The sequence below is a fragment of the Lissotriton helveticus genome, chromosome 8 (genome assembly GCF_964261635.1).
Source record: "Lissotriton helveticus chromosome 8, aLisHel1.1, whole genome shotgun sequence".
In the NCBI taxonomy this organism is placed as follows: Eukaryota; Metazoa; Chordata; class Amphibia; order Caudata; family Salamandridae; genus Lissotriton; species Lissotriton helveticus.
Genome location: NC_136069.1, coordinates 19,657,701 through 19,684,976, shown reverse-complemented (window position 1 = coordinate 19,684,976; position 27,276 = coordinate 19,657,701). Strand labels below are relative to the sequence as shown.

The 27,276-nt window shown below is 49.9% G+C and overlaps 1 protein-coding gene across 4 annotated transcripts in view; it reads left to right on the top strand.

Moving 5' to 3' along the window:
- Window positions 1–27,276, top strand: part of HSF2BP (heat shock transcription factor 2 binding protein) — a 251,031-nt gene that overhangs the window by 48,856 nt on the left and 174,899 nt on the right. For all 4 annotated transcript variants that reach the window (XM_078656400.1, XM_078656399.1, XM_078656398.1 and 1 more), the window contains one exon: window positions 2,965–3,068. In XM_078656400.1, coding sequence (XP_078512526.1) covers window positions 2,965–3,068 — 104 coding nt within the window. The remainder of the gene's footprint in view (window positions 1–2,964; window positions 3,069–27,276) is intronic.

Here is a 27,276-nt window from a genome sequence, read left to right as displayed (position 1 = left end):
TCTGTGAATTGTTGATCCGAATTGGTGGGGAGACTCTCGCTGTTTGTAAAATGGCGTCCCTGTCTCGGAAATTGAAGAGTCTAGCGAGCACCGGCCTGGGAGGTGCCCCCGGTTTAGGCCTCCCGCTCGGAACCCTGTGTGCTCTCTCAACCGAGAAAAAACTGGAGAGGCCTTTGGGCTGCAGGTGCGTTTTCACCAAATCTTCGACATAGAGGTCCATAGCTTGGGCACCTTCGCTTTCCGGTATACCAAGAATACGTACGTTGTTCCGGCGCGAGCGCCCTTCTTGGTCATTAAGCTTCTCCGCTAATTGTTTGTTTTCCACCTCCAGTCGGGACAAAGCTTTCTGCATTTCCGTGGTATCCGTTACCAAAGACTCAGTGACTATTTCTACTTCCTTCACTCGGTCCGCGATTTTGTGAAAGTCCGCTCGGAGTAGCGTGACATCCGTTGAGATCGTTCCCACTGTTGTCTGGACGCTCGAAAGGGCCGCCATAATGTCCTCTAGTGTCACCTTTTTTGACCCCTTGCCTTCTGCCCCCTTACCTGTGGAGGCGCGCCCCTCCGGAAGCGGCGGAAGGCCTTTGTCGTAGGCATATTTGTCCAGTTTGGCCTGTGTAGTTTGATTTCGCGGGCCTCTGCCCGACATGGCGTCGGTGATGGCGGGTTTTGCGACGTAGTACGCAGCGTTAATCGCCTTCGTGGCGTGCGGTCCTTGCCGGTCGGTAGGTGCAGGTTCATACACTGGTGCTGGTACGTGGAGTGATAATGGCTTATAGGGGTGTGTCCCTGCGATCTTGTATTCCGAGCCTGGAAGCCTGTATCAATGTCTGATTGCAAGTGTGGTCTCTAGTCTTGTGCTCACTGCTCCCCTGTCCCCTGTAGCACGATGGCCGATCAAGGGGTCTCCCAGTGTCAATATTTTATATCAGGCATGCTGGTTATCCAATGTGCCAGTATCCGAGGGAGGGGGTGGGAGGGGGGACCGGGGCGGTCCACTACTCCCGGTGTTGCAAGCACCCCCGCAGTTGCTGCCACGCACTTTGCTGCCACTCTATTTGGGACGAGAGTAACCACGACCTGTCCCGATCCGGGCCCCCAGACAGTGTTCGAGCTCCCGGCCTCACCGCACAAGTGCCGCTCCTCCTGCAATGCCGCTCACCGCCGTCAGCTAATTCAGGCCCCCCGGGGGGTAAGTGGATCACCGTAAGTCGCGTTGGCGCCGGATCCATCCTCCGCCCACGGGGCAACACTCGTCTTGGTCCGCCGCTCCCCCGCCTCAATCGCGGGTCTCAAATCACGCCAGGCCCCGGTCTCTGCTCAGATGGTAGGCCGCCACGGGCCTCACACGATTGCAAGCACTTCCCGATATCGGGTTTATTCCGGGATTTCGCCGATCCGTGCCTTGGAGTGTCTTGGGATAGCGGATAAATGGTCGGGTTAACGTGAAGGGCTACACCGTCCCCGGAGCTCTTCAACTAAGCAGCTATTTTGATCGGCTGTTAGCCACGCATCCCGAGCATAAAGTCTTTTGACGGTTAAGTAAGTGTTGAGACTTTGTAGTTGTGGAAAATTAAGACAACTGTGTGTAAGTCTTGCTTGATGTTGGCTCTGGCCCACAATACTGTTAGTTTGTGCACATTCACAAATTATGACTGTCATGTTCTCACCATGAATAGAATGACTGGTTTATTTCTGTCAAGAAGCCAGCACAAAAGTGATGGGAGGAGCACTTGATTTAATTCCGACCACTAGTAATCACTAGAGTCCCATTCCAGTCCATTGTTTTTTTAGCTTGGCAGGGCCATGATTAGGAAACAGGAACTAGCTAGCTGTATTCAGATCTGCCTTGGCCCTGTTTCCAAGTTACAGTCCACAACTAGACTTCTAGGCATCTGAGCTGGATCACAAGTCACCTCAGACCAGTTTCTACTTTTTCAAACTCATATATATGAAAGAACCGCTGATTCCCCTTATGGTCCCATTCCTGGTTTTAAACGAATTATATTTACATCCGGCATGCTCAAAATTTAGACGAAGCCCAGTTAAGAAATTATTTATCTCACTGATTGATATTGTTCTATATGAAGGAGTGAGCAATGCCCATGTTACTCCTGAAGAACTTTGCAATAATTTCTCAATCCCACCGATACATGTTAACCTATTTTGAGTGCAGAATCTGTTTAACATTATGTTATCATGGATGCGTCGTTTTCTGAGACATCATGTATCTTGTCAAATGATCCAGAGCTGATCGGCACCACTGCAATACACATATGCTGGTGTCTTATTTCTCTCTCTCCTATATATTTTTTACATATTCGTTAGTTTTTCTCTTTATTACTTGGATTGAATATTGTCTGTTTTATTATGTGCTATTGATTGTATTAGTTAAATGCCAGCTGTTTTAAAAATAATCTTTATTGTACATCAGTATTGCCTGATAATTGCATTTATATATGTGAACATTGATTTGCTTGGATTTATTATGGAGTTCATATACATTTACCAAACTGTGCTTCAGAAGCTTGAACAGCCACAGCATGCCAGATCTACTGCTGGACGTCTTTGTGATTTTCAAAACGGACAGAAATAAACTTCAAACATTGGCATACATTGACTGGAGCACTTTTCTAACTTTAGAACTAGGCGCGATGAGTCTGCATGCCGTTGTAAACGTGCTCCAAGTGATGTTATGCATTCGATTGCGGAAGGAAAGTCACTTCCTCTGCACATCTCAACAGCTGTATTGTCTTTAGAAGACCTACAACTCTTGAATCTATAGAACCTCAATTTGGTTTATTCCCCTGCGTATGTTCATTTTGATGCTCACCTTGCTGCCCCTGGTCATACTGATTTCACATGTTCACCATGTTCTTCTTTTATCGGTAGTATCATGTCACAGCCTCCTCTTGGTTCCCCTTTCACTGTCTTGTGAGTGTGACACAATTTTCCCCTTGTCAGCCGTAGAGAAGAAGGAGAAGGAGGTGGAGCTGCTGAGGATGGACTGTGAGCACTTCCGATCCCGCCTGGACGCGGCACAGGCAGAATGCATGAAGGAGAAGAAGGTACTTTTGTAGTTGCCTTTGAAGCCTGTTGACTATTGAGGATTGGACAGGTAGAGGAGAGGGATATGGAAGCATGCAGTTTATGCTGGTAATTACAATTCATTGTTAAAAATTGTGTTTAACAATTGTGGTGCCACATGAGTTGATTCTCTGATCGTTGCACTTCGTTGAGAACGCAGTGAGATCGAAGAGGAGCTGGCAGCTAAGGTATGTTTATGTGTAAATGAAACTGACATTTATTATAATGGTTATAACTCTGAGGAAGTTTGAAAGATGTGGCATGATCAAGAAAGAAGTGTTTAAAAGGCTGCAGATTCTGACCCAGTCTTACATCCTCAAAATGACCAATAATAAAGGTTCTGGTATGTCTGTTTGTCTCCTGCCTGGCTAGATCCCAAAACCTGTTATGACATCATTCACCAGTTGGGTCTTTAAAGTAGCGAATAGAATAGCATGCTTCCAGGTTACTGTAATCCTAAAGAGAAAATATGATTAGGGATGTGATCGACGTAGTGTTCGCTAGCCCTTCGTTTATATTTATTAGGGTTTTTGACTTAGCACTCCATCCTGCTTCAAGGCCCCTTCAGACCATGAAGTGTCCAGTCGACTTGAAATCTTTATTAAATCCCTTTCCAAGCAGTAAATGATCTCAGGCGTTCTTGATTTGCAAAAGCTGTGCACAAAACAGGATCCTACTGTCGTAAGGATTATTTGTTGAAATAAATGAGGGGCAGAGACCCCTACAACATGGGATTTTAAAATTTTGTTGCTAAGGTTTTCAACTGAACCACATAAACTAACAGCACTACTGATACAGAGTAGTCTGCGAAGGATCAGGCAAATGTACAATTCCCCACTCTGCAGCTTATCAGCTTGGTCATTTGTTGTCTTGCAATATCACTTTTATTGAGGTTCGACTCTAAAAACATTTTTAAAGTTTGCAGACGTCAGAAGATCAATGTCAGTTTAGTAGTTATGAGAAATTGTAGCATAGCCAGCATCAAAAGAAGGTGTCCGTCAACCAGACCACTTTTAAGAACAGTAGGAGCATGTGGAAGTGTAAACCAGGCAGTCTGTGGGTTTGTTACTCCATTGGTAGCCTGGGGAAGTGTAAAACAGGCAGATGGTTCAGGAGAATTATTAGTAAAATTGTTTGTTTCCTGTCTTCAGGACCGGAATGCATGAGCCAAATCTATACCAGGTGCAAGATAGGGTGCTACGCAGCGATGTGTGTTTCTCCACATTCCCCTAAACCCGCCCCCTTCATTTTCGGTAGTGACTTTTTTTTTTTAAAACAAAGTTTATTCGTCTGCACATACAAAGAATGCATAGCTCCATACCCCGGAGTCTGCTGCACACAGTATTTAAGCAATGATGGCATCGTCAGACGTTTTTATAAAATACAACCCCCCCAGACCCCTCCCCTCAGTTGCGCTGCTGCCATTACTGATTAACAAAAAAAGCAATATCTAAAATAAATACACGCTAAGTCCATCAAATCGTCACCTGAGCATAACCAGAGGTCCATCGGTCAGATTGTCGGGAGGGCGGCCCTCTCAGGTGGGGGGTCCAAGTCCAGCCCCCAATAGTCAGCCCACCTCTTCCATATCTTGAAGTGCTTGCGGGGGCACCCCCTGGCCAGAAAGATGGGTTGCTCTAATCCCATACAAAGTCCATGCCGTTCTTCCAGGCGGCCAAAGGCGGGGCCTGGGACCCCTTCCAAGCTTTAGCAATATCTCATTTCGCCAATGTCAGCCCAAGTAACAACAGATGGCGTTTATATCGATTATCCCCTACCCCCTCCATAACATGCAGCAAGGCCATTTTCGGGTCCCGGGGAAGCTCCCAAGCCAACACCTCGGATAAACATCTGAAACCCCCCGTCCAGAATCTATTTAGCGCTGAACATCCCCATGTAGTGTGTAAGAGTGTGCCCACCTCTGACCCGCACCGAAGACAGTCGGGGAGCCTATCATGACCGCCCTCTATAGACGCTCCCTGGTGAAATAGGTGTGGTGCAGGTATTTAAATTGTATCAGTCGCAGGCGTGTGGAAATCCACCCAGTCTTCTTCTAAGTCCCCCACATCCCCCACCCACGCAACCCGAAGTCTCTGCAAATCGGAAGAACAATGCCGAACCAGCGTCTGATATATACAGGAATGTTTTTTGTCTGGCAACTCCCCCATGAACAGCTTGGCTTCCAGCGGACTGAATTCTGGGAGTTGCTCTAGGCCGGTCACATATGGCGTCAGTGCATGCCGATACTGGAGGTACTGAAAAAACTGGGAACGGGGCATCCCGAATTCGTCCTGTAGGTTTTGAAAGGACTTCAGAAAGCAGCCCGACATCACGTCTCCTAGTGAGGAGATTCCTATCGCATCGCACCCCCTGAAGCCCAGCATAGCATCTAATTGGGGCAGGCGACCATTGTGCCAAAGAGGGGTTTCTTGAGTAAGCACATTCCACCAACCCAATCTGCGCAGCGTTTGCCTCCAAACAGAGAAAACCACTTGTGTGGCAGATGGAAGACCCCGCCGAAGCGGCGCCGAGTATAAAAATGTATGGACGGACGCCGAGCCCATAAAGTGCCGCTCCACTGCGTAGCCTGGATCGTTCCTGTCCCCATACCACCAATCATTTAAGACCAATAGGTGGGCCGCTTCATAGTAAGAAAGTACATCTGATGTGGCAAGTCCCCCCGTATAAGAAGATAAGAAGCACGTCCGTAACGCCACCCGTACCATCCCCCCCTCCCATAAAAACCCACCTAGTGCTGAGTTAACTTGTTGAAACCAGCGAGGCGGAATCAGATGTGGGTGATTCTGTAATTGATACACGAGACGCGGGAGCGCAACCATTTTAAAAATAGCTGACCTCCCATAGATGATCAATGGCATGCGGGACCACGCCCTCATGTCCTCGCGCGTGCGGTTGTGGTCCCGGGAGACAACCGCTTCCTCCGACAAATATACCCCCAGGTACCTCATCCCTCCCGACGCCAACTGCAGGTCTGACGCCCAATCTCCAACTCGCTGCTGTCCACTGAGTATCCACAGCGTTGACTTACCCGGGTTCACATAGAGGCCCGAGGACTCACCAAATATCTGCAAAATGCGCAGCAGCCGCGGCCCCGACTGATCCGAGTCGGTAAGGAAATACAACACGTCCTCCGCCTATAGTGCTATCCTGTCAGTAAGACCGGAGGACCACCGAAAGCCTTTGAGCTGGCACGCCACCAGGGGCTCCTTCGCGAGCGCGAACAGGTAGGGGGAGAGGGGACAGCCCTGCCGCGTTCCTCGCCGAACCGAGAAGCACCTAGAAACCGCACTCCCAACACGCACAGAGGCCGTGAGGTCAGTGTACAGCAGCTGTACATAGGCCAAGAAGCGCGGGCCCAAATGAAGGCGTCGCAACAAGGCAAACAAATACGTCCAACTCAGGGAATCAAAGGCACGGTCCATGTCCTCCAAAAATAACGCTGTCTGCTCCCCCAGACTCCTCCAGGCTGATATTGCTACTTGGGCACGCCTAATATTGTGTCGAGTCGCCCTGCGGGGCATAAAGCCCGCCTGGTCCGAATGGACCAGATCTGAAATGTGAGGCTTAAGTCTATTGGCCAGAGCCTTAGCCAGGACCTTGGCCTCCGTATTGAGCAGCGAGATCGGACGATAGGACGCATGGCATTCCGGGGGTCTACCCAGCTTCAGAAAGACCACCACCTCGGCGTGTCTCCAATCCGGGGGGAGCACGCCACCTTCACGCGCCTCCTCAACCACCGGACGCAGGCGGGGACACAACTGCACATAAAACCGCCGGAAACATTCGCAAGGGAAGCCGTTGGGGCCCGGTGCCTTACCGGGATTCAGCTCGCCCAGGGCCGTGCCCAGCTCTTAGTCAGTGAGGGGCCTATCTAAGAGTTCCCGCACCTCGTCCGAGACCGACCGCGGGGGAGATCATCTATGAATCGCTGGACGACATCGACCGTTAAGCATTCCTGAGGTGCATACAGCCTCTCATAATATGCAGCAAAGCTCTCCGCAATTGCCGGGGGCTCTAGAACAGGCGTCCCCGCCGGGTCCAACAGCAGGGGCAGTGGCTGGGCGTGCAGAGTGCCCTGATACAGCCTGTGCAACATCTTGCAAGATTTGCCCCCCATCTACCGGCCTCCTCCCGACTCTTGCGCTCCAACACCTCCAGGTCCGCCTCTCGCCGCACCAAGTCCCTCCGCCGCTTCCCACGAGCCGCCGCGCACCAGGAGATATCTACCCCCGCAATGTGGATTTTAATGCTTCCCAGAGGGTAGTCGGGGAGTCCACGGAGCCTTCGTTAGAGGTCAAAAATCAATTTCTCTGGTCATGTGCTCCCTGTATTCATCCTGTGAAAGGTGCCACCCCGACATGCGCCACCGGAACGGCTGTCTGGCCGGGCCTATGCTAAACGTGAGGGCCACTGGTGAGTGATCGGATAAAGCTCTTGGCAAGATTTCTGACGATACTATCCTATGGGCCAGTCCCCTCGATACAAATATGTAGTCCAGTCTGGAGAACGAGTCGTGCACTGAGGAGAGATATGTATATTCTCTACGTGAGCCATGCCTATACCTCCAGACGTCCGTCCAGTCTAGTCCCGCGGCTAGGGCGTGCAGTTTAGTAGTAGGTCCCCCCACTCCCCTTCCCCCGTCAGTCGCCCCACTCCGCCACCTATCACTACTGAGGTCCATTACATCATTCCAATCCCCCCCAACAATGGCGAGAGTATCCGCCATGGCACTCCAAAGGGTCATAATCTTCTCCACTAAGGGCCACTGCAACGGCGGCGGGGCATATACACTGCCAAGGGTCACCCTGTTCCCCCCTCCCCCCCTGCCCTGGACAAAAATGTACCTGCCCTGGGGGTCAGACCAAAGTTTATCATGTACATAGGAGACCCTACGGTGTATAAGGATCGCGACCCCCCTGGAGCCCCTCGTAAACCCAGAGAGGTAGACCTGTGTAAACCCAAAGTGTTGTAGGCATAGTGCCTTTGTACCAAGTAAGTGAGTCTCCTGAACATGAGCCCCGGCCCTCTTGGCAAACTGAAGAACCGCCCCACGTTTCACCTTATCCAACACTCCCCGCACATTCCAACTCAATATGCGCAGGGTGCCAGGGGCTACCCGCCCTCCCTTTTCAGCAACTGACATGTGAGGATAACACTATGTAAGCAGCGGGTAACCCAATAGCCACGCATGCAGTGAACATGGCAAACATACAGCAGCAAGATAAGCGCAAACAAAAAACCCCAACCCCAAACCAACCCACCAACCCCCTCCTCCCCCCCCCCACCTTCCCCCACCCTGCACCTCCCAAACGGGGAAGCACCTGTCGCGGTCGGATCGCGGCCTAGTCCACAACGGGGGACCATGAACCACCCCCTCCAATGGATCCCCTGGTAACCACCCATAACAGGGGAGCTGCCCCTCCCACCCGCCTACTCCTACGGGGCAGGTACCCAGCCCAAATACAGCGCACCTGAGCATCAAAGATTGCCAAACATACAGTTCAGTGTGGAAGTGGCAGTCCTAATTTCACTTAGTGTTGCTGTTCCAACGCCGGACCTGTCTGCGGAGGCGCTGAGCCAGAGCGCAATGTGCATCCAGAGCCCGACCTCCTACGGCGTCGCTGCTGACTCCTAAGTCCCTCACGGACCACTCCGCTCGAGGAGGAATCCGATTCTCCCCCCTGGGACACGGTGACTCGAATTTTCACTGTCTCATCCGTCCATTTGAACACCTCCTCCGGGTAATCAAAGAATAGCGTGCGGGACTTGTAAATAACTCACAGCCGCGCTGGGTAGAGCAAGGCATATTGAAGCTTGAGACCCCGAAGGCAGGCCTTGGCTGCAAGGAAGGATTGTCTCTGCTGCTGGACCAACCTTGTGTAGTCCGGGAAGATGAGAATAGTGGCATTGCCATGCATGAGAGGAGCCTTCACCCTCGCCTGCCGCAGGATGAGGTCGCAATCCAAGTAGTTCAAGAACTTGGCGATGATTGGCCTCGGGCGTGCTCCAACAGGGGGCTTCTGCATCAGGGCCCTGTGGGCCCGCTCCACCACGAAGCAGCGGTAGAGAGTGTCCGGGGGAAGCCAGCCCTCCAGCCACTGGGCCAGAAAGCGCTCCACATTGTCCCCCTCACAGCCCTCCGGAAACCTCACGAAGTGCAGGTTGTTCCGCCGAGCCCTTCCTTCCGCGTCCTCCACCCGCATGGCCAAGCCTTTCTGTATTTTTTCCATGGCTGCGACCTTCTTTTTAAGTGCAGTCACATCATCTTCCACCTCGAAAATGCGGGTCTCCGCACCAGTGATTCTCTCCACCGCGTTCCGCAGATCCTGGCGGAGCAGCGTAACGTCCGCTCCCAACGCCCCAATCTTGGCGTCCAGCATATCCCTGGACTGCGTTATCGCAGCTAACAGTGCCGCGTTGTCCGGTGCTGGATTTTGCGAACCCGTGGCGCCAGTCGCTTGACTCGCCTCCGTGAATTTGTCGAGGGTCCCCTGCTTGGAGTGACCGCCGCTCGTGCGGTCTCGTGTAATCGCGGCTGCGGCAGGCGACACCGGCGATCGGCTTCCCCGCCCCAATACCTGTCTCAACCTGCAAGTCCACGGTCAGGCAGGGCAACAGGTAAGTCCGCAGGCCAACCTCCACCGCCCGCAGACTGCCTGGGCGCAGATTCTCAGAGTCACAGATTCAGAATCAAATTTGCAGATTGGAAGCAGACCAGCAACAAGGGCCCCAGACCCCGCCACCGGGACCCCCCGGTCAGGAGAGCAAGGCTCGCCGGCCCCTGCCGCAAACCCAGTGGGCCCCCACTCGAACGAGACCCCACCGGTCGTAAATGTAAATGTAAATGTAGTTGAGCTTATATAGCGCACAGCTACCCGCTGTGGGTTTCCCGGCGCTTGCTTAGGGAACCCTTCCTGGTATTCCCCTGTGAGATAGCAGGGTATCCACAAGGTGAAAGTCAGGCATCCCGCCGCGAGGGGCCGTTGTGGAGATTAAGCAAGCTATTGCCCAGAGTCGCAGAGTGTGAACCCGTGAGTCGAGGAGGCACCGGGGCGAGAATTATCGAGTCCGTGGAATTTTCAGCCCAAGACCCGCCGAGGCGGGGAATTGAACCCTGGTCCAGGACCGATCTCAGCTTCTGGGTCTGCTGCCTCTAACCCCTGAGCCACACTTCTCCACAGTCGTAGGGCTTCGCGATCCTTCTCCGGGGCCCGACCCGGCCCCCGAGCCCCGCCGCGGGGGGACAGCACTATAGTCCAAAAAGGAGAGAGGCGGAGAGGAGGGGGGAAGACGGGCCAACACCCCCACAGTGCTCTGCTGGCCCCACCGCCTACCGCAGTCAGCAGGTTGTCTCTGATGCCGCCGGCAGCCACCACCAGCACAGCCAATCAACGAGGGGCCAGTCAGCCAATGTCCCACTCCGGGGGCCACAGTCAGCAAGGGTGCCGCGGGCTCAGCAGCCTCTCCAGGCCACTCGGGGGCCGACACTGCGCCTCAAAATGGCGGCCGCTGCACTAGGTCGCCTCAGAATGGGGGCCTCCTCCGTCCTTCCCAGGGGCCGTCTTGCGCCATCCACAGCTCCCGGTGTGCCGCTGCCCCCGGTCCATCCAGGATCCTGGGCGCGCTCTGCTCCGTGTGCAGTGGAGCGAGCCGCGTCCCGCCCGTGCCTGACTCGCTGTCCCGCGGCCGCCGCCGATGCTGGTGACTTCTTCCGGGCCTCGCGAAAATCGAGGCCCCTGCGTTTAGGCTCGGCGGCCAGGCAGGCCTCTCCCCTTTTCCAGGGCTCCGCTCGTCGCTTGGAGCCCGCAGTGTCAGCGCCGCAGGCACCGGACAGTGCCCCCGGAGCAGGCGACTCCGCATGTGAAGCCAGCGCCCTTAGAGATGCTCAGGGCAAGGATGGTTTGACAGGATAAGCGGTGGCTGGTCGGAGCTCGCGCTCTACACGACCGCCATCGGTGCCAGTTAGGCCACGCCCCCTTCGGTAGTGACTTTTAGCCTTCCTGCTGTACAAAGAGGGCGAGATAGGGCAGCATCGTAGTCCAGCCAATCCTCGAATAGAACCGTGATTCTGACAATATGATAATCTCATAAAATAGCTGACCAGGAGTGACCTAAGAAATGTAACATCTGCAGCTTGGAACTCCAGAGGATTGCCAGTGAACCACTCCTTACTATTCTTCACCTTGTGCGGGTTGGTCTCTGCTCATTTTCTTTTTTTGTAAAACTTTTTATTTGATTACAAAAGCATAATGGTACAGTAATATATGCATGACACAGATACAGATCATAAACAATGCTGTGACGGGGCGGGACGTTCCTATGAGGGACAAGACGATACACGAGACTGGAGGTCAGCTGTCCCCTTGTCACCCGTTTGTTTCCCCTCTCAGCAGCGTGACTCTCCTTATCTCCATGAAGAATGGCATCCCAAGGACGGACAACTTTGGGAATACGAGGACGGCAAATAACCGGGTGCCTTTAATTCCGCGCTCCTACCCGACGAGACTCCCCCCCCCCCTCTGGAACGTCATCGAGTCAGCTGAGTCAAAAGGAGTCGGAACCCGGAAAGGAACGGACGGCGTTTCCCCGGAGGATGAAGGTGTTGCTGAGCGGAGAGGGAGTGTGCTGACGAGAGACCTTAAAGAAGCAAAGGAAGACGAGGACGAGACGAGCCCAGGCGTTTTCATCAAGCCAGGAGGGCAACGTCTCCACGAGCCGCCCCGCCACGCTCCCGCAGGACGAGCGTGGCTATCACAGGTACGGGGCAAAGTAGCGGGTTGGGTGGGACGGCGAGTCCAGCCTGCAGAGTAGAATCCTGCCTGTAAACGTGTATATAATTGTACAGTCATCCGATTCCCTTCTCCCCGCACGAGCACTCGAGCACTATAGTTCTACTGTACAAAACACCGGCGCACTTGGTTTCCTCACTCCTGGTCCCGCTTAAACATATCCCGGACTTCCCAGTAACTCCCCTTTCTTGCTTTGCTTATATTCTTTGGGATCACCGGTCGACACGGAGAACCAGTCTTGTCCGGCGTATCCAACCTGGAGCCCCTCAAGAACGTAAAAACTGACCCTGCTGAGTTTGCAAGAGAAAGACTGACAAGCAGAAGGAGAAAAGCTTATATAAAAATAAAGCCTTCATTGAAATCGTTAATCAAGGTATCCGACTCTGTTACTCCCGCCCCACCTGCCCCATTACAACTGGTGTCAGAAGTGGGATCAACACCACAGCCCATCTGCGATAACGAGATGGACGCCCTGATTCAACACATTATAAAGGGGCAGGATAAACTGGAGTGGGCAGTCGAGAGACAGCTTTCATCAGCACAAGCAGATCGCGAATTGTTCAAAAATACCATCCCAGCCCAGATAGAAAGCCTCCAGAAAATCTTGCCGGTTCCAACCGTGCCAGTACCTGTAGAAGGCAGGATTCATGTCCCTAACCCCTCGGGGATTGCTTTACAAAAATACGTGCAGGGAGAGGACCCTGACGCGTTTCTACTGAACTTTGAGAGAGGCGCAAGAGCATTGGGGTGGCCAGTGGAGAAATGGCTCTTTTTCTTAGCCCCGTTGCTGACAGGCGAGGCACAGTTCGCTTATCAGATGGCCAACCCCGTTGGCAATGCTCCATACCACCTGATTAAAAACGTAATTCTGGATCATTTAGGACTTGACTCGGAAGCATACAGAATCCGATTCAGAAAAGAAAAAGGGACCCCTGGAGAAAATCCCCAAACTCAGTTTTTTCGACTCAAAATGGCCGCCGATAAGTGGTTGAAACCACAGTCTAGCACCAAGGAAGACGTGATGGCCAAAATCTATTTGGAGCAATTTATGGAGGCACTGCCATATGGCTCTCAAAGATGGTTGAGACAACACTCGGGACTTACTATAGAACAGGCCATCGAAATGGCGGCTAACTATGCTAGAGCACAACCCCGTGTCGCGGGTTGGGAACAAGAGAAAATAAATAAGAACACGCCCCGAGCAAAATAGAAAAGAAAACCAAACCCCTAATGGAACAGATAAGACCCAGACCACCTAGGATGGAATCTCCTCTTCTGCGCGGACCCCAGTGTTTCGAGTGTGGCGAATGGGGTCACATCGCCCGCTTGTGCCCCAGGAAACGTCCAACTGAAGAGCCGATAGAAGTGGGGTACCTCCCCAAAACGGTTCTATACTCGGCAGAAATGGGAACCTCCTTCTATGTGAGTATGAAGATGAATGGCTATGAGGTGAAAGCCCTTCTAGATTCTGGGTGCAGACAGTCACTGGTCCAAGAACGTTTTGTACAACCCAGTCAGTATGTTCCCGGGACACTGGTACATATACGTTGTGTCCATGGAGATGATAAGCCCTACCCACTAGCACAGGTATCCATAAGTACTAAAGACAAGGAAGCATGTGTAGTAAACGTAGGGGTGGTTGATTCCCTTCCAGAGGAGATAATACTAGGAGTAGAGAACCCTGAGTTTTTGGCTCTATTCAAAACGACCATTTATGGACAACCCCTGACTGTAGACGGGCCCAAACCGACACTCATAACCCCAGAACCCTGGATCATAGATCGCAGTTTTAGATTCACTCAAGAAGACCACAAGATGCTATACAATGCATGGGAAAACGCACACATATCACAAAACAAACATCCACAGACTTATCCCCGATTTGTCATAAAAAACGATCTGCTTTACAGAGAAGCCGAAGAAGGGGGACACGTCCAACTCCTCGTGCCTTTGTCCTTCCGTGAACAAGTATTGTTCTATGCCCATGCCCACCTCACGGCTGGACACTCAGGAAAGAAAAAAACGACTGAAAGTATACTCCGCTACTTTTATTGGCCTGGGATCTACAAGGATGTGCAGACCTATTGTATGAAATGCGACATCTGCCAACGGAAGAACACCCACCGACCCCCGGCCGCCCCATTACAACCACTACCCATCATAGGCGTACCTTTTGAGCGAGTGGGGATGGACCTAATTGGTCCTCTGCCGAAATCATTCAGGGGGCATCTGTATGCCCTCGTAATTGTGGACTACGCAACAAGATTTATAGAGGCTTTTCCCTTGAGAACCCCCAACACAGCCAACGTTGCAGAGAAGTTTGTGGAATTGTTCGCTCGTGTTGGTTTCCCGAAAGAGGTCCTAACCGACCAGGGTACACCTTTTACTTCTCGCCTAATGAAGGAGGTCTGTAAATCATTAGACATCCGTCACATAAGGACATCGGTCTATCATCCCCAGACCAATGGTCTCGTGGAGAGATACAATCAGACCTTGAAATCCACGTTGAAGAAAATGTTGTCCGTCGAGGGCCCTGAGTGGGATCGCCTGCTTCCACTGGCATTCTACGTACTCCGGGCACAAAAGCAGAGCAGTCTAGGCTGTCCGGCCTTTGAGCTCCTATATGGGCGTCTTCCGCGGTCCTTATTAGAGATGACGAAAGATGCGTGGGAGACAGAAGAAGAACAAGAACAGAAAACCCTTCTAGAATATACACTCCAACTGAGGTCGAAATTAGGAAAGTTACGAAGCCTGGCGTATACTAACCTAGAGCAACAAAGAGAGAAACAGAAGAAATGCTATGACCGGGGTAAGAAGCTTCGAATCCTCCAGGTCGGCGAATGGGCACTGGTCCTCTTGCCATCCATTTCCAGCAAGAATGAATGGGTGGGACCCTATGAGGCAATCGATACAATAGGAAACACTACCTATAGACTACGACTCTCCCCTACTAAAACCCAATGTTACCACATTAACCTCCTAAAAAAATGGATTGGTCCTGTTCCGCGTGGAGCCAACCTGACTATCCCCTCGATGTCGGAAAAGATGACTACGGTAGAGCACCTGGTCATGAATGACAGCCTTTCGGAGAAAAAAAAGAGGGAGTTTACCAACGTCTTACTCCCCTTTTCTGACATCTTTTCTGACCTCCCTGGGAAGACGACCTTGGTTGAGCACAACATTGAGACTCCACCAGGAAAAACTGTAAAACAACGGCCTTACAGGATCCCAGCAGCCAGACGAGAGGCAGTGAGAAAAGAAGTCAGGGATATGCTGAGACTCGGTGTGATCCGCGCTTCAAAAAGTAGCTGGGCCTCTCCGATTGTGATGGTGCCAAAACCCGATGGATCCAACAGATTCTGTATGGACTTCAGAGCCCTTAATGCCATTTCTACCTTCGATGCGTACCCTAACAAACGAGTTGATGAATTGGTTGAGAAACTCGGGGATGCCGTGTATATTACCACCCTGGATCTCATGAAGGGGTATTGGCAGATGCCCCTCCGCGAAGAAGACCGAAAGAAGACCGCCTTCATCACAGACGAGGGATTGTATGAGTTCACGGTTCTACGGTTCAGACTACATGGGGCACCTGCCACCTTCCAGCGCCTCATGAACCACGTTCTGAAACCATGCCCCTCATTCAGTTTGGCCTACTTGGATGATATAGTGATTTACAGCCGTACGAGGGAAGAACATCTGAGACATGTACGCATCATTCTGACTGCGTTACAAAAAGCAGGATTACACATCAACTCGAAGAAATCTCTGGCAGCCTTCAACAGAGTCAACTATTTGGGATTCGTTCTAGGAGATGGTACCATTGCACCCCAGAAGGAAAAAGTGAAAGACATTAAGGATACTACTTTCCCGACCAACAAGAGAGAACTACGAGCCTTCTTGGGACTGGTTGGCTATTACAGGAGGTTCATCCCTAGATTTGCTGAGGTAGCCGCCCCCCTCACTGATCTCCTGCGAAAATACGTCAAACCCCGGGAGATACAAGCTTCCTCTCGGGCTGCACAAGATACCTTTGAGGGTCTAAAACATATCATTACTACCGCCCCAGTACTAGAATCACCCATTTTCTCCAAAAAGTTCATACTTGCTACTGACGCTTCGGACGTAGGGATTGGGGCTGTACTGTCGCAGGTGGGAGACGATGGGTTGGACCACCCTATTCTCTATACTAGCCGTAAACTGTTTCCCAGGGAAAATAAATATTCCACGGTAGAGCATGAATGCCTAGCGATAAAATGGGCCATTGACAAGCTTCAGTATTACCTAGAGGGGAGGCCATTCATCCTTCAAACTGATCATGCTCCATTGAAATGGATGTACCAGAATCGGAGCCTCAACCCAAGAGCACTCAGGTGGTTCCTGTCCCTCCAACCTTATTCGTTTACTGTGCAGCACATGAAAGGTACTGAGAACGGGAATGCGGATTTTCTTTCGAGGGTCTTTCCTCTCCCCGATCCGGAGACTCCGGGGGGAGGAATGTGACGGGGCGGGACATTCCTATGAGGGACAAGACGATACACGAGACTGGTGGTCAGCTGTCCCCTTGTCCCCTCTCAGCAGCGTGACTCTCCTTATCTCCATGAAGAATGGCATCCCAAGGACGGACAACTTTTGGAATACGAGGACGGAAAAGAACCGGGCGCCTTTAATTCCGTGCTCCCACCAGACGAGACTCCCCCCCCCCCCCCCCGCCCCCCCCCCCCCCTCTGGAACGTCATCGAGTCAGCTGAGTCAAAAGGACTCTTTCCCATGCCCTCTTCAATGTTTCTGTGGGGTCAGGTCTATTGTTAATGATTTTTTTATACGTCGTCGATATCGCCTTTTTTTGAAGGTGGTCAGTCAGGAGGCTATCCTCCAACGGCGAGGGCTCCTCTGGGGTCTCGCCAGGCAGTAAAGCCGATGTCAGAGCTTGCTTAATTTGTATATAGCGGAAGCGTTCCGTCTCAGCAAGGCCATAGGTGGCCTGTAATTGCGCAAATGAAATCACCATTCCCTTCTGCCATAGATCTCCCACTGACGAGATCCCAATGTTGTCCCAATTCCGAAATCCTTTAGAGTTACCCAGTCTGCCCAGCTTTCGGGTGTCCCATAATGGCGTTGCCAATGTAATCACTCCCTCTCATCCCAATGCGCGCTGCGCCATAAATCAGATGCTAATCGTATGGAGTGTCGGTCCGGTGGCCAACTGCTTACGTCTCTTATTATATAGGGCATCCATAAAATCATCTTTCTCCAAAATATGCCTGTCTAGCCTAAACACTGGCTCATCTTGGGGGACATGTAGCCATTGGTTAATCGGAACAAGGTGTGCAGCCCAATAGTAGGCCCTAATATCAGGTAAAGCTATTCCTCCGTCAAACCAGCCTCTATGCAGTTTCTTCATAGCAATGCGAGGTGTCTTCCCTTCCCACAGCAGCGTGGTCATTTCTGCCTCTATTGCTCTGAAATATGTAAAAGGGACCAGGAACGGGGCGTTTTGTAACGCGTATAGAAATCTCGGCAACGCCACCATCTTAAACAGCGCCGCTCTGCCGAGGAGCGTGAGGGGCAGTGAGCGCCAATGCTGGACATCCGGCTTGAGTCGCCGTAGCGGCTGCATCAGATTTGTATCAATAAATTGTACCCTGTCAGGTGTAATGAAGATCCCCAAATATTTGAAGCCATCTGTAACTGTCTGTAGCGCACACCGTCTTGGCAATCGAGGTGGCGGGCCACGGAGGACATATAATAGCGACTTGTCCCAGTTTATCATATAGCCAGATGCTCTTCCGTACGCCGCACAGATGTCCAGTAAACAATTAATAGACCTCCTTGGGGAGGTGAGGTACAGGAGGATGTCGTCTGTGTTTAATGAGATTCGATCTTCCCATCCCATCGCCCATCGTATGCCCTTTATCATTGGGTCCTGTCTCACCCATGCCGCTAACGGCTCCAAGAATATAGTAAAGAGCAGGGGGGATAGCAGGCACCCCTGCCGTGTCCCTCTTTCCAGGCCGAACTCTCTGGATAAACATCCGTTTACCACCACCCTTGCCAGTGGCTGCTCATATAATAACCCCACCCACTTACAGAATTTAGGGCCAAAGCACAAATGCTGGAGGACTGCAAATAGAAATGGCCATTCCACCAGATCAAATGCCATACGCGCATCCAGGGAGAGGATGGCTGCGTCTTCTTCTAGCTCCTCGCTCCGTTCTAGCACACCGAACAACCGCCGCAGATTGAGTGCCGTGTTGCGGTGGGGCATAAAGCCCGATTGGTCCTGTGGATGATGTCGGCCAGATAGGGCTGGAGTCTGGTTGCCAGAGCCTTCGCTAATATTTTAGCCTCTGCATTTAACAGCGAAATTGGCCTGTATGAAACACATTCCTGCGCTGGCTTGCCCGGCTTGTGGATTGCAACTATAGTGGCCAGACGTTGGTCCCTCGGAAGGCCCCCTGCAGTCGGCTTTCCTTGTACATGGCTAGCAGGAGCGGCGCTAGCTGCGCGTTTCCCAGCTTATAGAATTCTATGGGGATGCCATTTGGTCCCAGTGCCTTTCCCGGGTGTAGTGCCCTAATTGCTTGCGCTGTCTCTTCCTGTGTCATGTCTTTTTCAAGTGCAGAGACTGCTTCTTCCCCCAGCCTGGGAGTCTGTATGTCATGTAAAAAGGCCCTATTATCTTCCACTGTTGCCGTAGCTACTGGATGGAATATAGATTCGTAGTGACGTGCTAGTTCGTCTGCAATCTGCTGTGGGCCCTGTACCAGTGTGTCTTCCCGCGTACGTATTTGCGTTTCCAATGTTTTTCCTTTCTTTCTTTCCTAACCATGCCAGTAGTTTCCCTGCCTTGTCTCCCTGCCCGTAAATAGTATGCTGGGTTTTTGTAAGTCTGTCAGCGACCTCCTCTCGTGTGTATGCCATGTATTCCTCCTGTGCTAGCTTTAATGCATGTGTCGTGTCCTCAGTAGTATCTATTGTATGCGCCCTCTCTGCCCTGTCTACTGCTTCCTCGAGGTCTCCTATATGTTTCTGCTGATCCCTCTTTTTGCCTGTAATTTCCGAAATAGCCTGGCCTCGCAAAACAGCTTTATATGCCTCCCACTGTGTCGATGGTGAGGTGACCGAATGCTCGTTTTCCTCAAAATAGCGCTTGGTTGTCAGGAGTAAAGCTTTCCGAATCGTCTCATCTTGTAAATGTCTCTGCTCATTTTCATTTTGATAGCACACAGTTGTTCCTTCTCACCTTAGGCATTAGGGTGATATTCTCTTGAGTGAGTCCAGTTGGCATCCCGCGCCCTTTTATCCATCTCTGCGATATTGGAGTTTGAAATCAGGGTGTACGCGCACTGTAAACTAACAACATATATGTGTACAGGCCATGGATGGGGAGAATCGGAGAGCCCTGCATCGTCAATGCAGTCAGAACAGCCCTAGTCCTTGGTAGAAAGCACATTTAGAAGCAGGCTTTCAAATCTTCATGGAAGAAAATGTAGCAAGCATTTAGCAAAGGTTGAGTAACATCACAACACGGGAAACATTTAATTTAGTCTCAATCACATACCATTAGCAATACATATGCCAAACCTAAATCCTCACATCCACATGCATCATCATTACCTTGTACAAGAGCGGCACTTCGAGCATGACATTGATGATTCAAAAACAATCAACTAGGATGAAATGTAATTGGTCAAAGAGCACTAAACAAACACCATGACAAATTGGGAAACGAATGATTCCATTTCTCACAAAAATCAGGAGGTAAAAAGGCAGATTTGTGTTGAAAAAAATGCATTCCAATTGCCTATACAGTTTTTCCTAACTCAAGACAGTGCATTCAAATACTATTTTTTAAACAATTAATATGTTCGAATCCATTTACAGTGGGTAGATTTCGAAATTAGTTGACCGAGGAATTGTCAACTCCTCTCGGAGTGTGAAATAGCAATGCCAATCTCAGTGTGGTGAGCCCATTCTTTATATAAAAAAAAATCATAATAATAAATGGAGGTGTAATGGGTTGGAGGCGAGCTAACCAGCTTGTAGGGACGGGAACAGCGCAGAAGGACCATTAGTCACCCCGATCCAGTGAGGTGACCGTCACCCACAAGGCCAGCTCTCACTAGAAGTGTGCCTGTGGTAATAGGGTGATAACGCTGAGTTCCACTTCTTTTGAAAACCGTCTAAGAATCGAACTTCAAACAGGTCAACAAACATCCTCTGGAGAAAAGTTACATTGCTTAAAACAAAAAAGCTGCTGAAGGGTTTCACGACTACTGCACAGGCAGTGCTGCCCTGTTTGCTGTGGTGACCACCTCATACAAGAGTCATTCACATAAAGGTAGACGTCAATCCTGACATGCGAGACCAGCCTAGTCCCCTCCGCCTCCATTCCCGCAGCCACCAAACATATGAGATGCAATGCCTACCGAGGACTGACTGCCTCCAGGCAAACTTCCAGATGAAATAAAAGTCATTTTTTGACATACAGAGTGGAACACGTTTGTGCCTACAATAGTGAATATTACCCCAAGACCACTGTAGCTCCAAGAAGAGCAGATCAGGGAGAGTCTCTGTGTGTGTTTCTTTTAAGCAGGTGCCTGGTGCAATACGCAGCATTATAAAGTGTGAGCTAAATCAGAGTGCAGGGCATTAAGTGTGAGAAGTTGGCCTGGTATATGGTGTTCACTATTCTAGTGAGCACCCTGCACCAGTCTAATCGACCCTTATTGATGGTGGTTGTAAAGTCAACCTTATAGACAAGCTATCCTAGTGGTAGCATGAACCAGCAGTCTTAGGCTAAAACTTCAGAGAGCATGTGAAGCCAGCTGTTTTACCAAATTTAACCCCTTGAATACCAAATGAAAGGACACCTCACAAGGTATATATCAAATATATATGTATTTATTACTAACACAACCCCTCTGCACTCTTTATGAGGTCAGAGTTCGAGATACAGCACAAGTTACTCAATCAGCATACTATAAGTTGCACGAAATACAGTTATGCCCTAGGGGCCTCACAAACCATATACTAAGTAAGTGGTACAAGAACCACTTCAGAAAAGGTGAGTAGGCCTACGGCCTAGGGAATCGCTGGGGCTACGCAAAACAACCAAAGGGAAGGAAGTAGGAGACCCACGGGAGACGCGTGCAGTGTCTAAACACACACGCGGGTTCTCATAGGGATACAATGGGAACGCAAAAGTTAGGAACTAGTTGATTTAGTACACTTCCGGTTGGACTAGATAGAAACCCCTTTAAACTATGACACTTGGATAGTCAATACCCACAGGAGCACCGAAGTACTCGCGTTACCTCACCCAGGGAAGCCGGGTGCATAGGTGTGAAGTCGTGCCGGGTTTCGTCGTCGAATCCTATGGAGATCTGCAAAAAGATGCTGCAGGCGACCAGGCGGAAGATGTCCGGGTGGATCCAAGGGTGGATCTAGGATGTGAAGAACCTGAAAGCAGAAGGGACAGAGTCTGGGTCACTACCCAGTGACCAGGATGGAACCAGGAAGGAACCAGGCGATGTCGGGTGCAGTCAGGTGAAGATGCGAAGCTTGTCTCTGCAGCCACGTGGACCAGGAGGCGTCGGCGACGACCAGGAGCTGGATACGGACTGTCCCACAAAGGATCTCGCTGTTGGCGGTGTCGGCTTCCGGATTGGAGTCAACAAGCCTTGGCAAAGGCAACCCACGCAGGAAGTGAAGATTGGCTTCTGTTCAGACCAGCAAGGTCTGGGGAGCTTCTCCTTTTCAGGGAAGCAGGAGCAAGCCTGGAGCAACCAGGCAAGCGGTGTAGATTAGATGGATCGCCTTTAAAGGGGCAACTAGCCAACGGGCTAGTAACCGGAAAGGGGCGTCAAGCTCAAATGCAACAGCAGGCCCCACGCGGCACTCGATGAGTGTGGAGGGCTGTGCGTCGGTGCAAATGGTGCTCGGGGCTGGGGCTTCTCAAACCCCAATGCATAACTTCGAGGGTGCCTCAGAGGCTGCACAGTTAGCAATAAGCAGGTTTTCCAGGGTATCCGGTCCCACGTCTCTCGTCGCCGCCAGGGCTCTCAGCTCTGCTGTGGATGTGGCTCGGCGTCAGAGAAGTCTAGAAGTCCAGTTCCTGTGTTGCTCTGTGCTCGGGCTCCGGCGGGAGCGTCGACAAAGCAAACCGGCAAATCACTGGTGGTGCCTGTTTGCACAGGGTGGTCACTCCTTGACCACAAGGGAGATTCTTCAGTCTTCTAGTTGCAGTAGAATGTCGAAGGTCCAGAGTTTCGTTTCAAGTTTCAGTTCAGGATAATCTAAAGTCTCTAGACTCAGCTCCTAGCTTTATACTGATTAAAGGGGCTGGATTACCTGCTAGGTCCCTCCTATGGGTGGGACCAGGGAAGGGGGTGGTTACACCCCTTTCCCTTAGTCCAGTTTCGTGCCAGAGCTGGGGCTGGAGTGCCCAAGCAACTGGTTTGAACCGGGCTATGCATGGAGCACCTTGTGTGCCCCAGGCAGTGCCTCATTTCATTCAACTCACCATGCCCCAATACACTATGGCCTGTCTGGGGAGGTGCTAGCACCTCCCAAGGCAGGAAACCTATTGTCCAAGCCTCCCTCGCTGGAAGGACTCCCAGCAGCAGGAGGTCAGACTTGTGTCTGTGGCAGCAGCATCCATTTTGTGATGCTGAGGCTCTGTTTAACTTTAACCGGGATTAACAGTTACTACATGTCTTCTCCCTCTAGAAGGGTGGAATGCTACCCCCGTCACCAGAACTGGCGAGGGGGTAGTATTCCAAAGTATTTGACACCTTACACGACATGTTTCGATAATGCCAAAACAAAGTTAGCATTAACCGCGAGGATTATAATGCACTTAATAGTATATGGTATGTCTATATCATAGAACAGCTATAAGGACATGGTTCCGAAAGCTGCAGACAGGCTCAGCTCATGCTAGAGCACCATCTCACATAAAACCAAGCACTCTGCCTCCAGGATTGTTAAGGCCTGCCATAGGAGTGACTTATAGGTATATATGTGTCTATATATAGGTTAGATATAGGTATCTAAAGCAAAGGGTGATTACACCACCTTGCCCCAGCTGAGTGTGGTGTCAGTTTGGATGGCCAGCCAGGGGTGGCATAATATGTGCTGCAGCCCCTGGTAGGCCTTGGATGCACCTATGCCCTGGGTACCTATGGTACACTATACAGGGGCTCACAAAGGTGACCCAATTCCCAATTAGGTATGTACCTAAAGTACATGGAATCCATTTTACAGTGAGAGCAGATAGCCTGGGGCCCTGATTAGCAGGATCCCAGGCCAGCTAAGTCGAAAACCAGCTAAACACTAGGCAAAAAGTTGGGGTAACCATATAGTCAGATATCCACCTTCCTACACAACCGCCCCCACCCCCAAACGAAAGGAGATAAGGCTATCCTCGACCAGGTAAGCCTATATTGCCTAAGTGGCCATATAAGGAAGTACCTGCACTAGCATGGTTATCCCCTGTCTCATGGTCCACTAAGCAATCCATCACCCTAAATGTATCATAGGGTCTCCACCATAGGGAATCTCTACCTGTGGTGTGTTTTGGCAAAGTAAAAGGCTGGTGTTGGGATGGAGTACTGAAGTGAGGCTCCACTAATGTAGGGCTCAGCTTCCTCCAATCACTTTCCACCATGTATGCCTTTCTTTCCAGGACTGAGTTGCACTGTGCTCTCAGGGTCAACCTCTGGCTGCCTACAGCTGGAGGCTGGGTCCCTTTTGTTGGACTTCTGGAGGGACAGGTCAGGTTTGGGGCCACTGGGTCCCAGGTTTGCCTGTGCCCAACAGAACTTATCTGGGGGAGTGTCCTACCCAAGGGTAAGGGGGATCCCTCAGAGGTTTCATGAATTTGCACCTGGCTAGGGCTGCTAGACTGGGTGCCCCTAATCTGCTGATGGTGGGGGTTCCTCTGGACAGGGGGCCCTTTGGGGTCCACTGTTTTCCCTGACCTCTACAGCCCTGGGCTGACTGAGGCAGGGTAGAGAGGGGCAGGTTACCTGCTCCAGACTGGGTTCCACCTTGGAAGGGTCCACTGACATCAGGGGTTCTGTCAGGCCAGGCCTGGCTACCTCTGGGGCAGTTCCTTCACAAGGGGTAGGGTCAGTTAACTGAGGAGGCTGACTCTCACCTAATGTCTTGTGGGAGGGAGACTTTTCTTCCTCCCCAATACTCTGTCTGAGTGGAGTGATCCACAGTTTCAGGCTTCACAACACTAAAATCTGTTTGAGTTTGGGCTGTGAAAATTAGAACCTCTGTACTGACCTATTACTTTTAACAACTATGAACACATCTAATACATTTCTCTAGAGATACAACATGGGTGTAAATATTCACATACACATAAAGTACTTTAGTTTGTTATTTATTGTTGTTTAACAGTTAAGATCAACGAAATATTTCATCATTTTGTTCATATTTTATACATATTTTAGTGCAAAGAACATGTTACGCAAGTGAAAGTAAATTAATTCGGATCCCACAACGAAAAAGTACTATCAAGCAACCTCAGGCATTCTTCATCATTCATTCCTAGTCTGACATACTCTCAATTGTGACATGATGTAAAAAGAAATACATACAGAAGACAACAGTACAGCTGAGATCCCAAAAGGGTTATTTACAAAATTAAGAGTCCACATTTTTCATCTCTGACAGTTTCCAAGTGCATAAATCATTTGTTCTTAGGTTTCTCTCTCCTTATAATCTTGTTATATACGGGTCTCAGATGTATTAGGCCAACGTACGTTTCGGTGAACTCGGTAATATCACCTTCATCAGGGCCAACATTGAACATAAACCAATACAAACATAAATATAATTAAAATATGGGGGTCCTTTATATTTAGTATAGAATGGAGTCGCATTAATGAGTCCAAATAGTAGGTATGCGTTATCCAAGGAAAAATTGTATTGTTCCGCTACATACTAATTATTCTTGATTAGTAAGGGCTCTCCAGAAGTCAGCTTACAGAATCAACGGGGTGCGGTCAGTACTTGTCAAATGGTGTACTGATATATTCGACGGTGTCTAAAGGTAACTGCTGTAGCAATCGATTTGAATTTTTAGCTGTTTCACTTTAAAGTTGCTCACAGATTAGATAAGGCTCCAAGTGATGAGAACCTGTGTGCGGGCTAACAAGCCTCGAAGCCGCCCCAGCTATCTCCCGTGACGTAGGTAACTAAAGGTAACGCTACAGCAGTTACCTTTAGACACCGTCGAATCTATCAGTACACCATTTGACAAGTACTGACCGCACCCCGTTGATTCTGTCAGCTGACGTCTGGAGAGCCCTTACTAATCAAGAATAATTAGTATGTAGCGGAACAATACAATTTTTCCTTGGATAACGCATACCTACTATTTGGACTCATTAATGCGACTCCATTCTATACTAAATATAAAGGACCCCCTGATTTTAATTATATTTATATTTATGTTTATATTGGTTTATGTTCAATGTTGGCCCTGATGAAGGTGATATTACAGAGTTCACCGAAATGTACGTTGGCCTAATACATCTGAGACCCGTATATAACAAGATTATAAGGAGAGAGAAACATAAGAACAAATGATTTATGCACTTGGAAACTGTCAGAGATGAAAAATGTGGACTCTTCATTTTGTAAATAACCCTTTTGGGATCTCAGCTGTACTGTTGTCTTCTGTATGTATTTCTTTTTACATCATGTCACAATTGAGAGTATGTCAGACTAGGAATGAATGATGAAGAATGCCTGAGGTTGCTTGATAGTACTTTTTCGTTGTGGGATCCGAATTAATTTACTTTCACTTGCGTAACATGTTCTTTGCACTATAATATGTATAAAATATGAAAAAAATGATGAAATGTTTCGTTGATCTTAACTGTTAAACAACAATAAATAACAAACTAAAGTACTTTATGTGTATGTGAATATTTACACCCATGTTGCATCTCTAGAGAAATGTATTAGATTTATTCATAGTTGTTAAAAAGTAATAGGTCAGTACAGAGGTTCTACTTTTCAGGTTTTTGTCCTTACTCCCCCCTCTAGACCTAAAAATTAATACTGGGAGTACCCTTGTCCGAGTTTTGAGTTTGGGCTGTGACCATCACAGCCCTACCAACCTTTTCAGGAAGGAACTCTGTTTGAGTGTGGGCTGTGACCATCACAGCCCTGCCAATCTTTTCAGGGAAGTCAGCTTGAGCTTGGGCCGTGACCATCACAGCCCTACTAACCTTTTCAGGGAGGCCTACCATTTTGGAATGGGTTTCCTGTTCTACCTCATCCCAGGCTGAGATCTCTAGATGATTTCCCAGTAGACAATTTACAGGCAAGTTTGTAGACACTGCCACTCTCTTTGGGCCAGTGACACCTCCCCAGCTGAGATTTACTACTGCCATGGGATGATCTTTCTTTACTCCATCAATATTGACCACCTGGTATGTGAACCCATGTAAAAGCTGTCCTGAGGGGACTAATCTTACAGTCACCATAGTGATGCTAGCCCCTGTGTCTCTATAGGCTTCAGTTTTCTGGCCATTGATGAGGGGCTCCTGTCTATACTTGCCCAAGGTATTGGGACAATCAGTGAAGTTGGCAAACCCCATGCCATTCTCACAGACAAGAGTAGCTGCAGTAGGGGACCTGGTTAGGCCAGAGTCCACCTGAGTTCCCCAAGTAAACCCAGCCAAATTCTTGGGGGCACTCCCACCACCCGGGGATTACTACTAATAGTAACAGGAGGTTTGGGAGTAGTACTTGGTGGAATATTTTCCTTATTGCTGGCCTTGGGGCAACTGCTGTCAGTTTTCCAATGGCCAGGCTGCTTACAGACATGGCAATAAGGTTTCTTAATGGTAGAGGAAGGAGTTTGGGACCCACCCCCTCAGAGGATTTTTGGGGCCCTGTAGTGGATTTATCTTTAGATGTATCCCCATCTTTCTCTTGACGCTTGGTAGAATCTTTCTTCTGGTCACTACCCTGATTTTTAGGCCTAATCCTGGTTCTGATCCATTTGTCTGCCTTCTTACCCAATTCTTGGGAAGAGGTCAGATCAGAGTCCACCGGGTGCTGGTGTAGAAGGAGGTTTTGACAATTACTAAGGATCTGCTCCCTCATAATCAAATTATACAATCCTCTATAGTCATGTACTTTGCTGCCCAATAATCAGCCTTTCAGAGCCTTAGTAGCACAATCTACAAAATCAGTCCAGTCCTGAATCTGTGTCTTCTGGGTATCCCTGAACAGCAACCTGTACTGTTCAGTGGTTAAGCCAAACCCATCAATGAGAGCACTCTTCAGGACTTTGTAGTTATTAGCATCCTCATCACTAACTGTGAGAAGCTTGTCTCTTCCT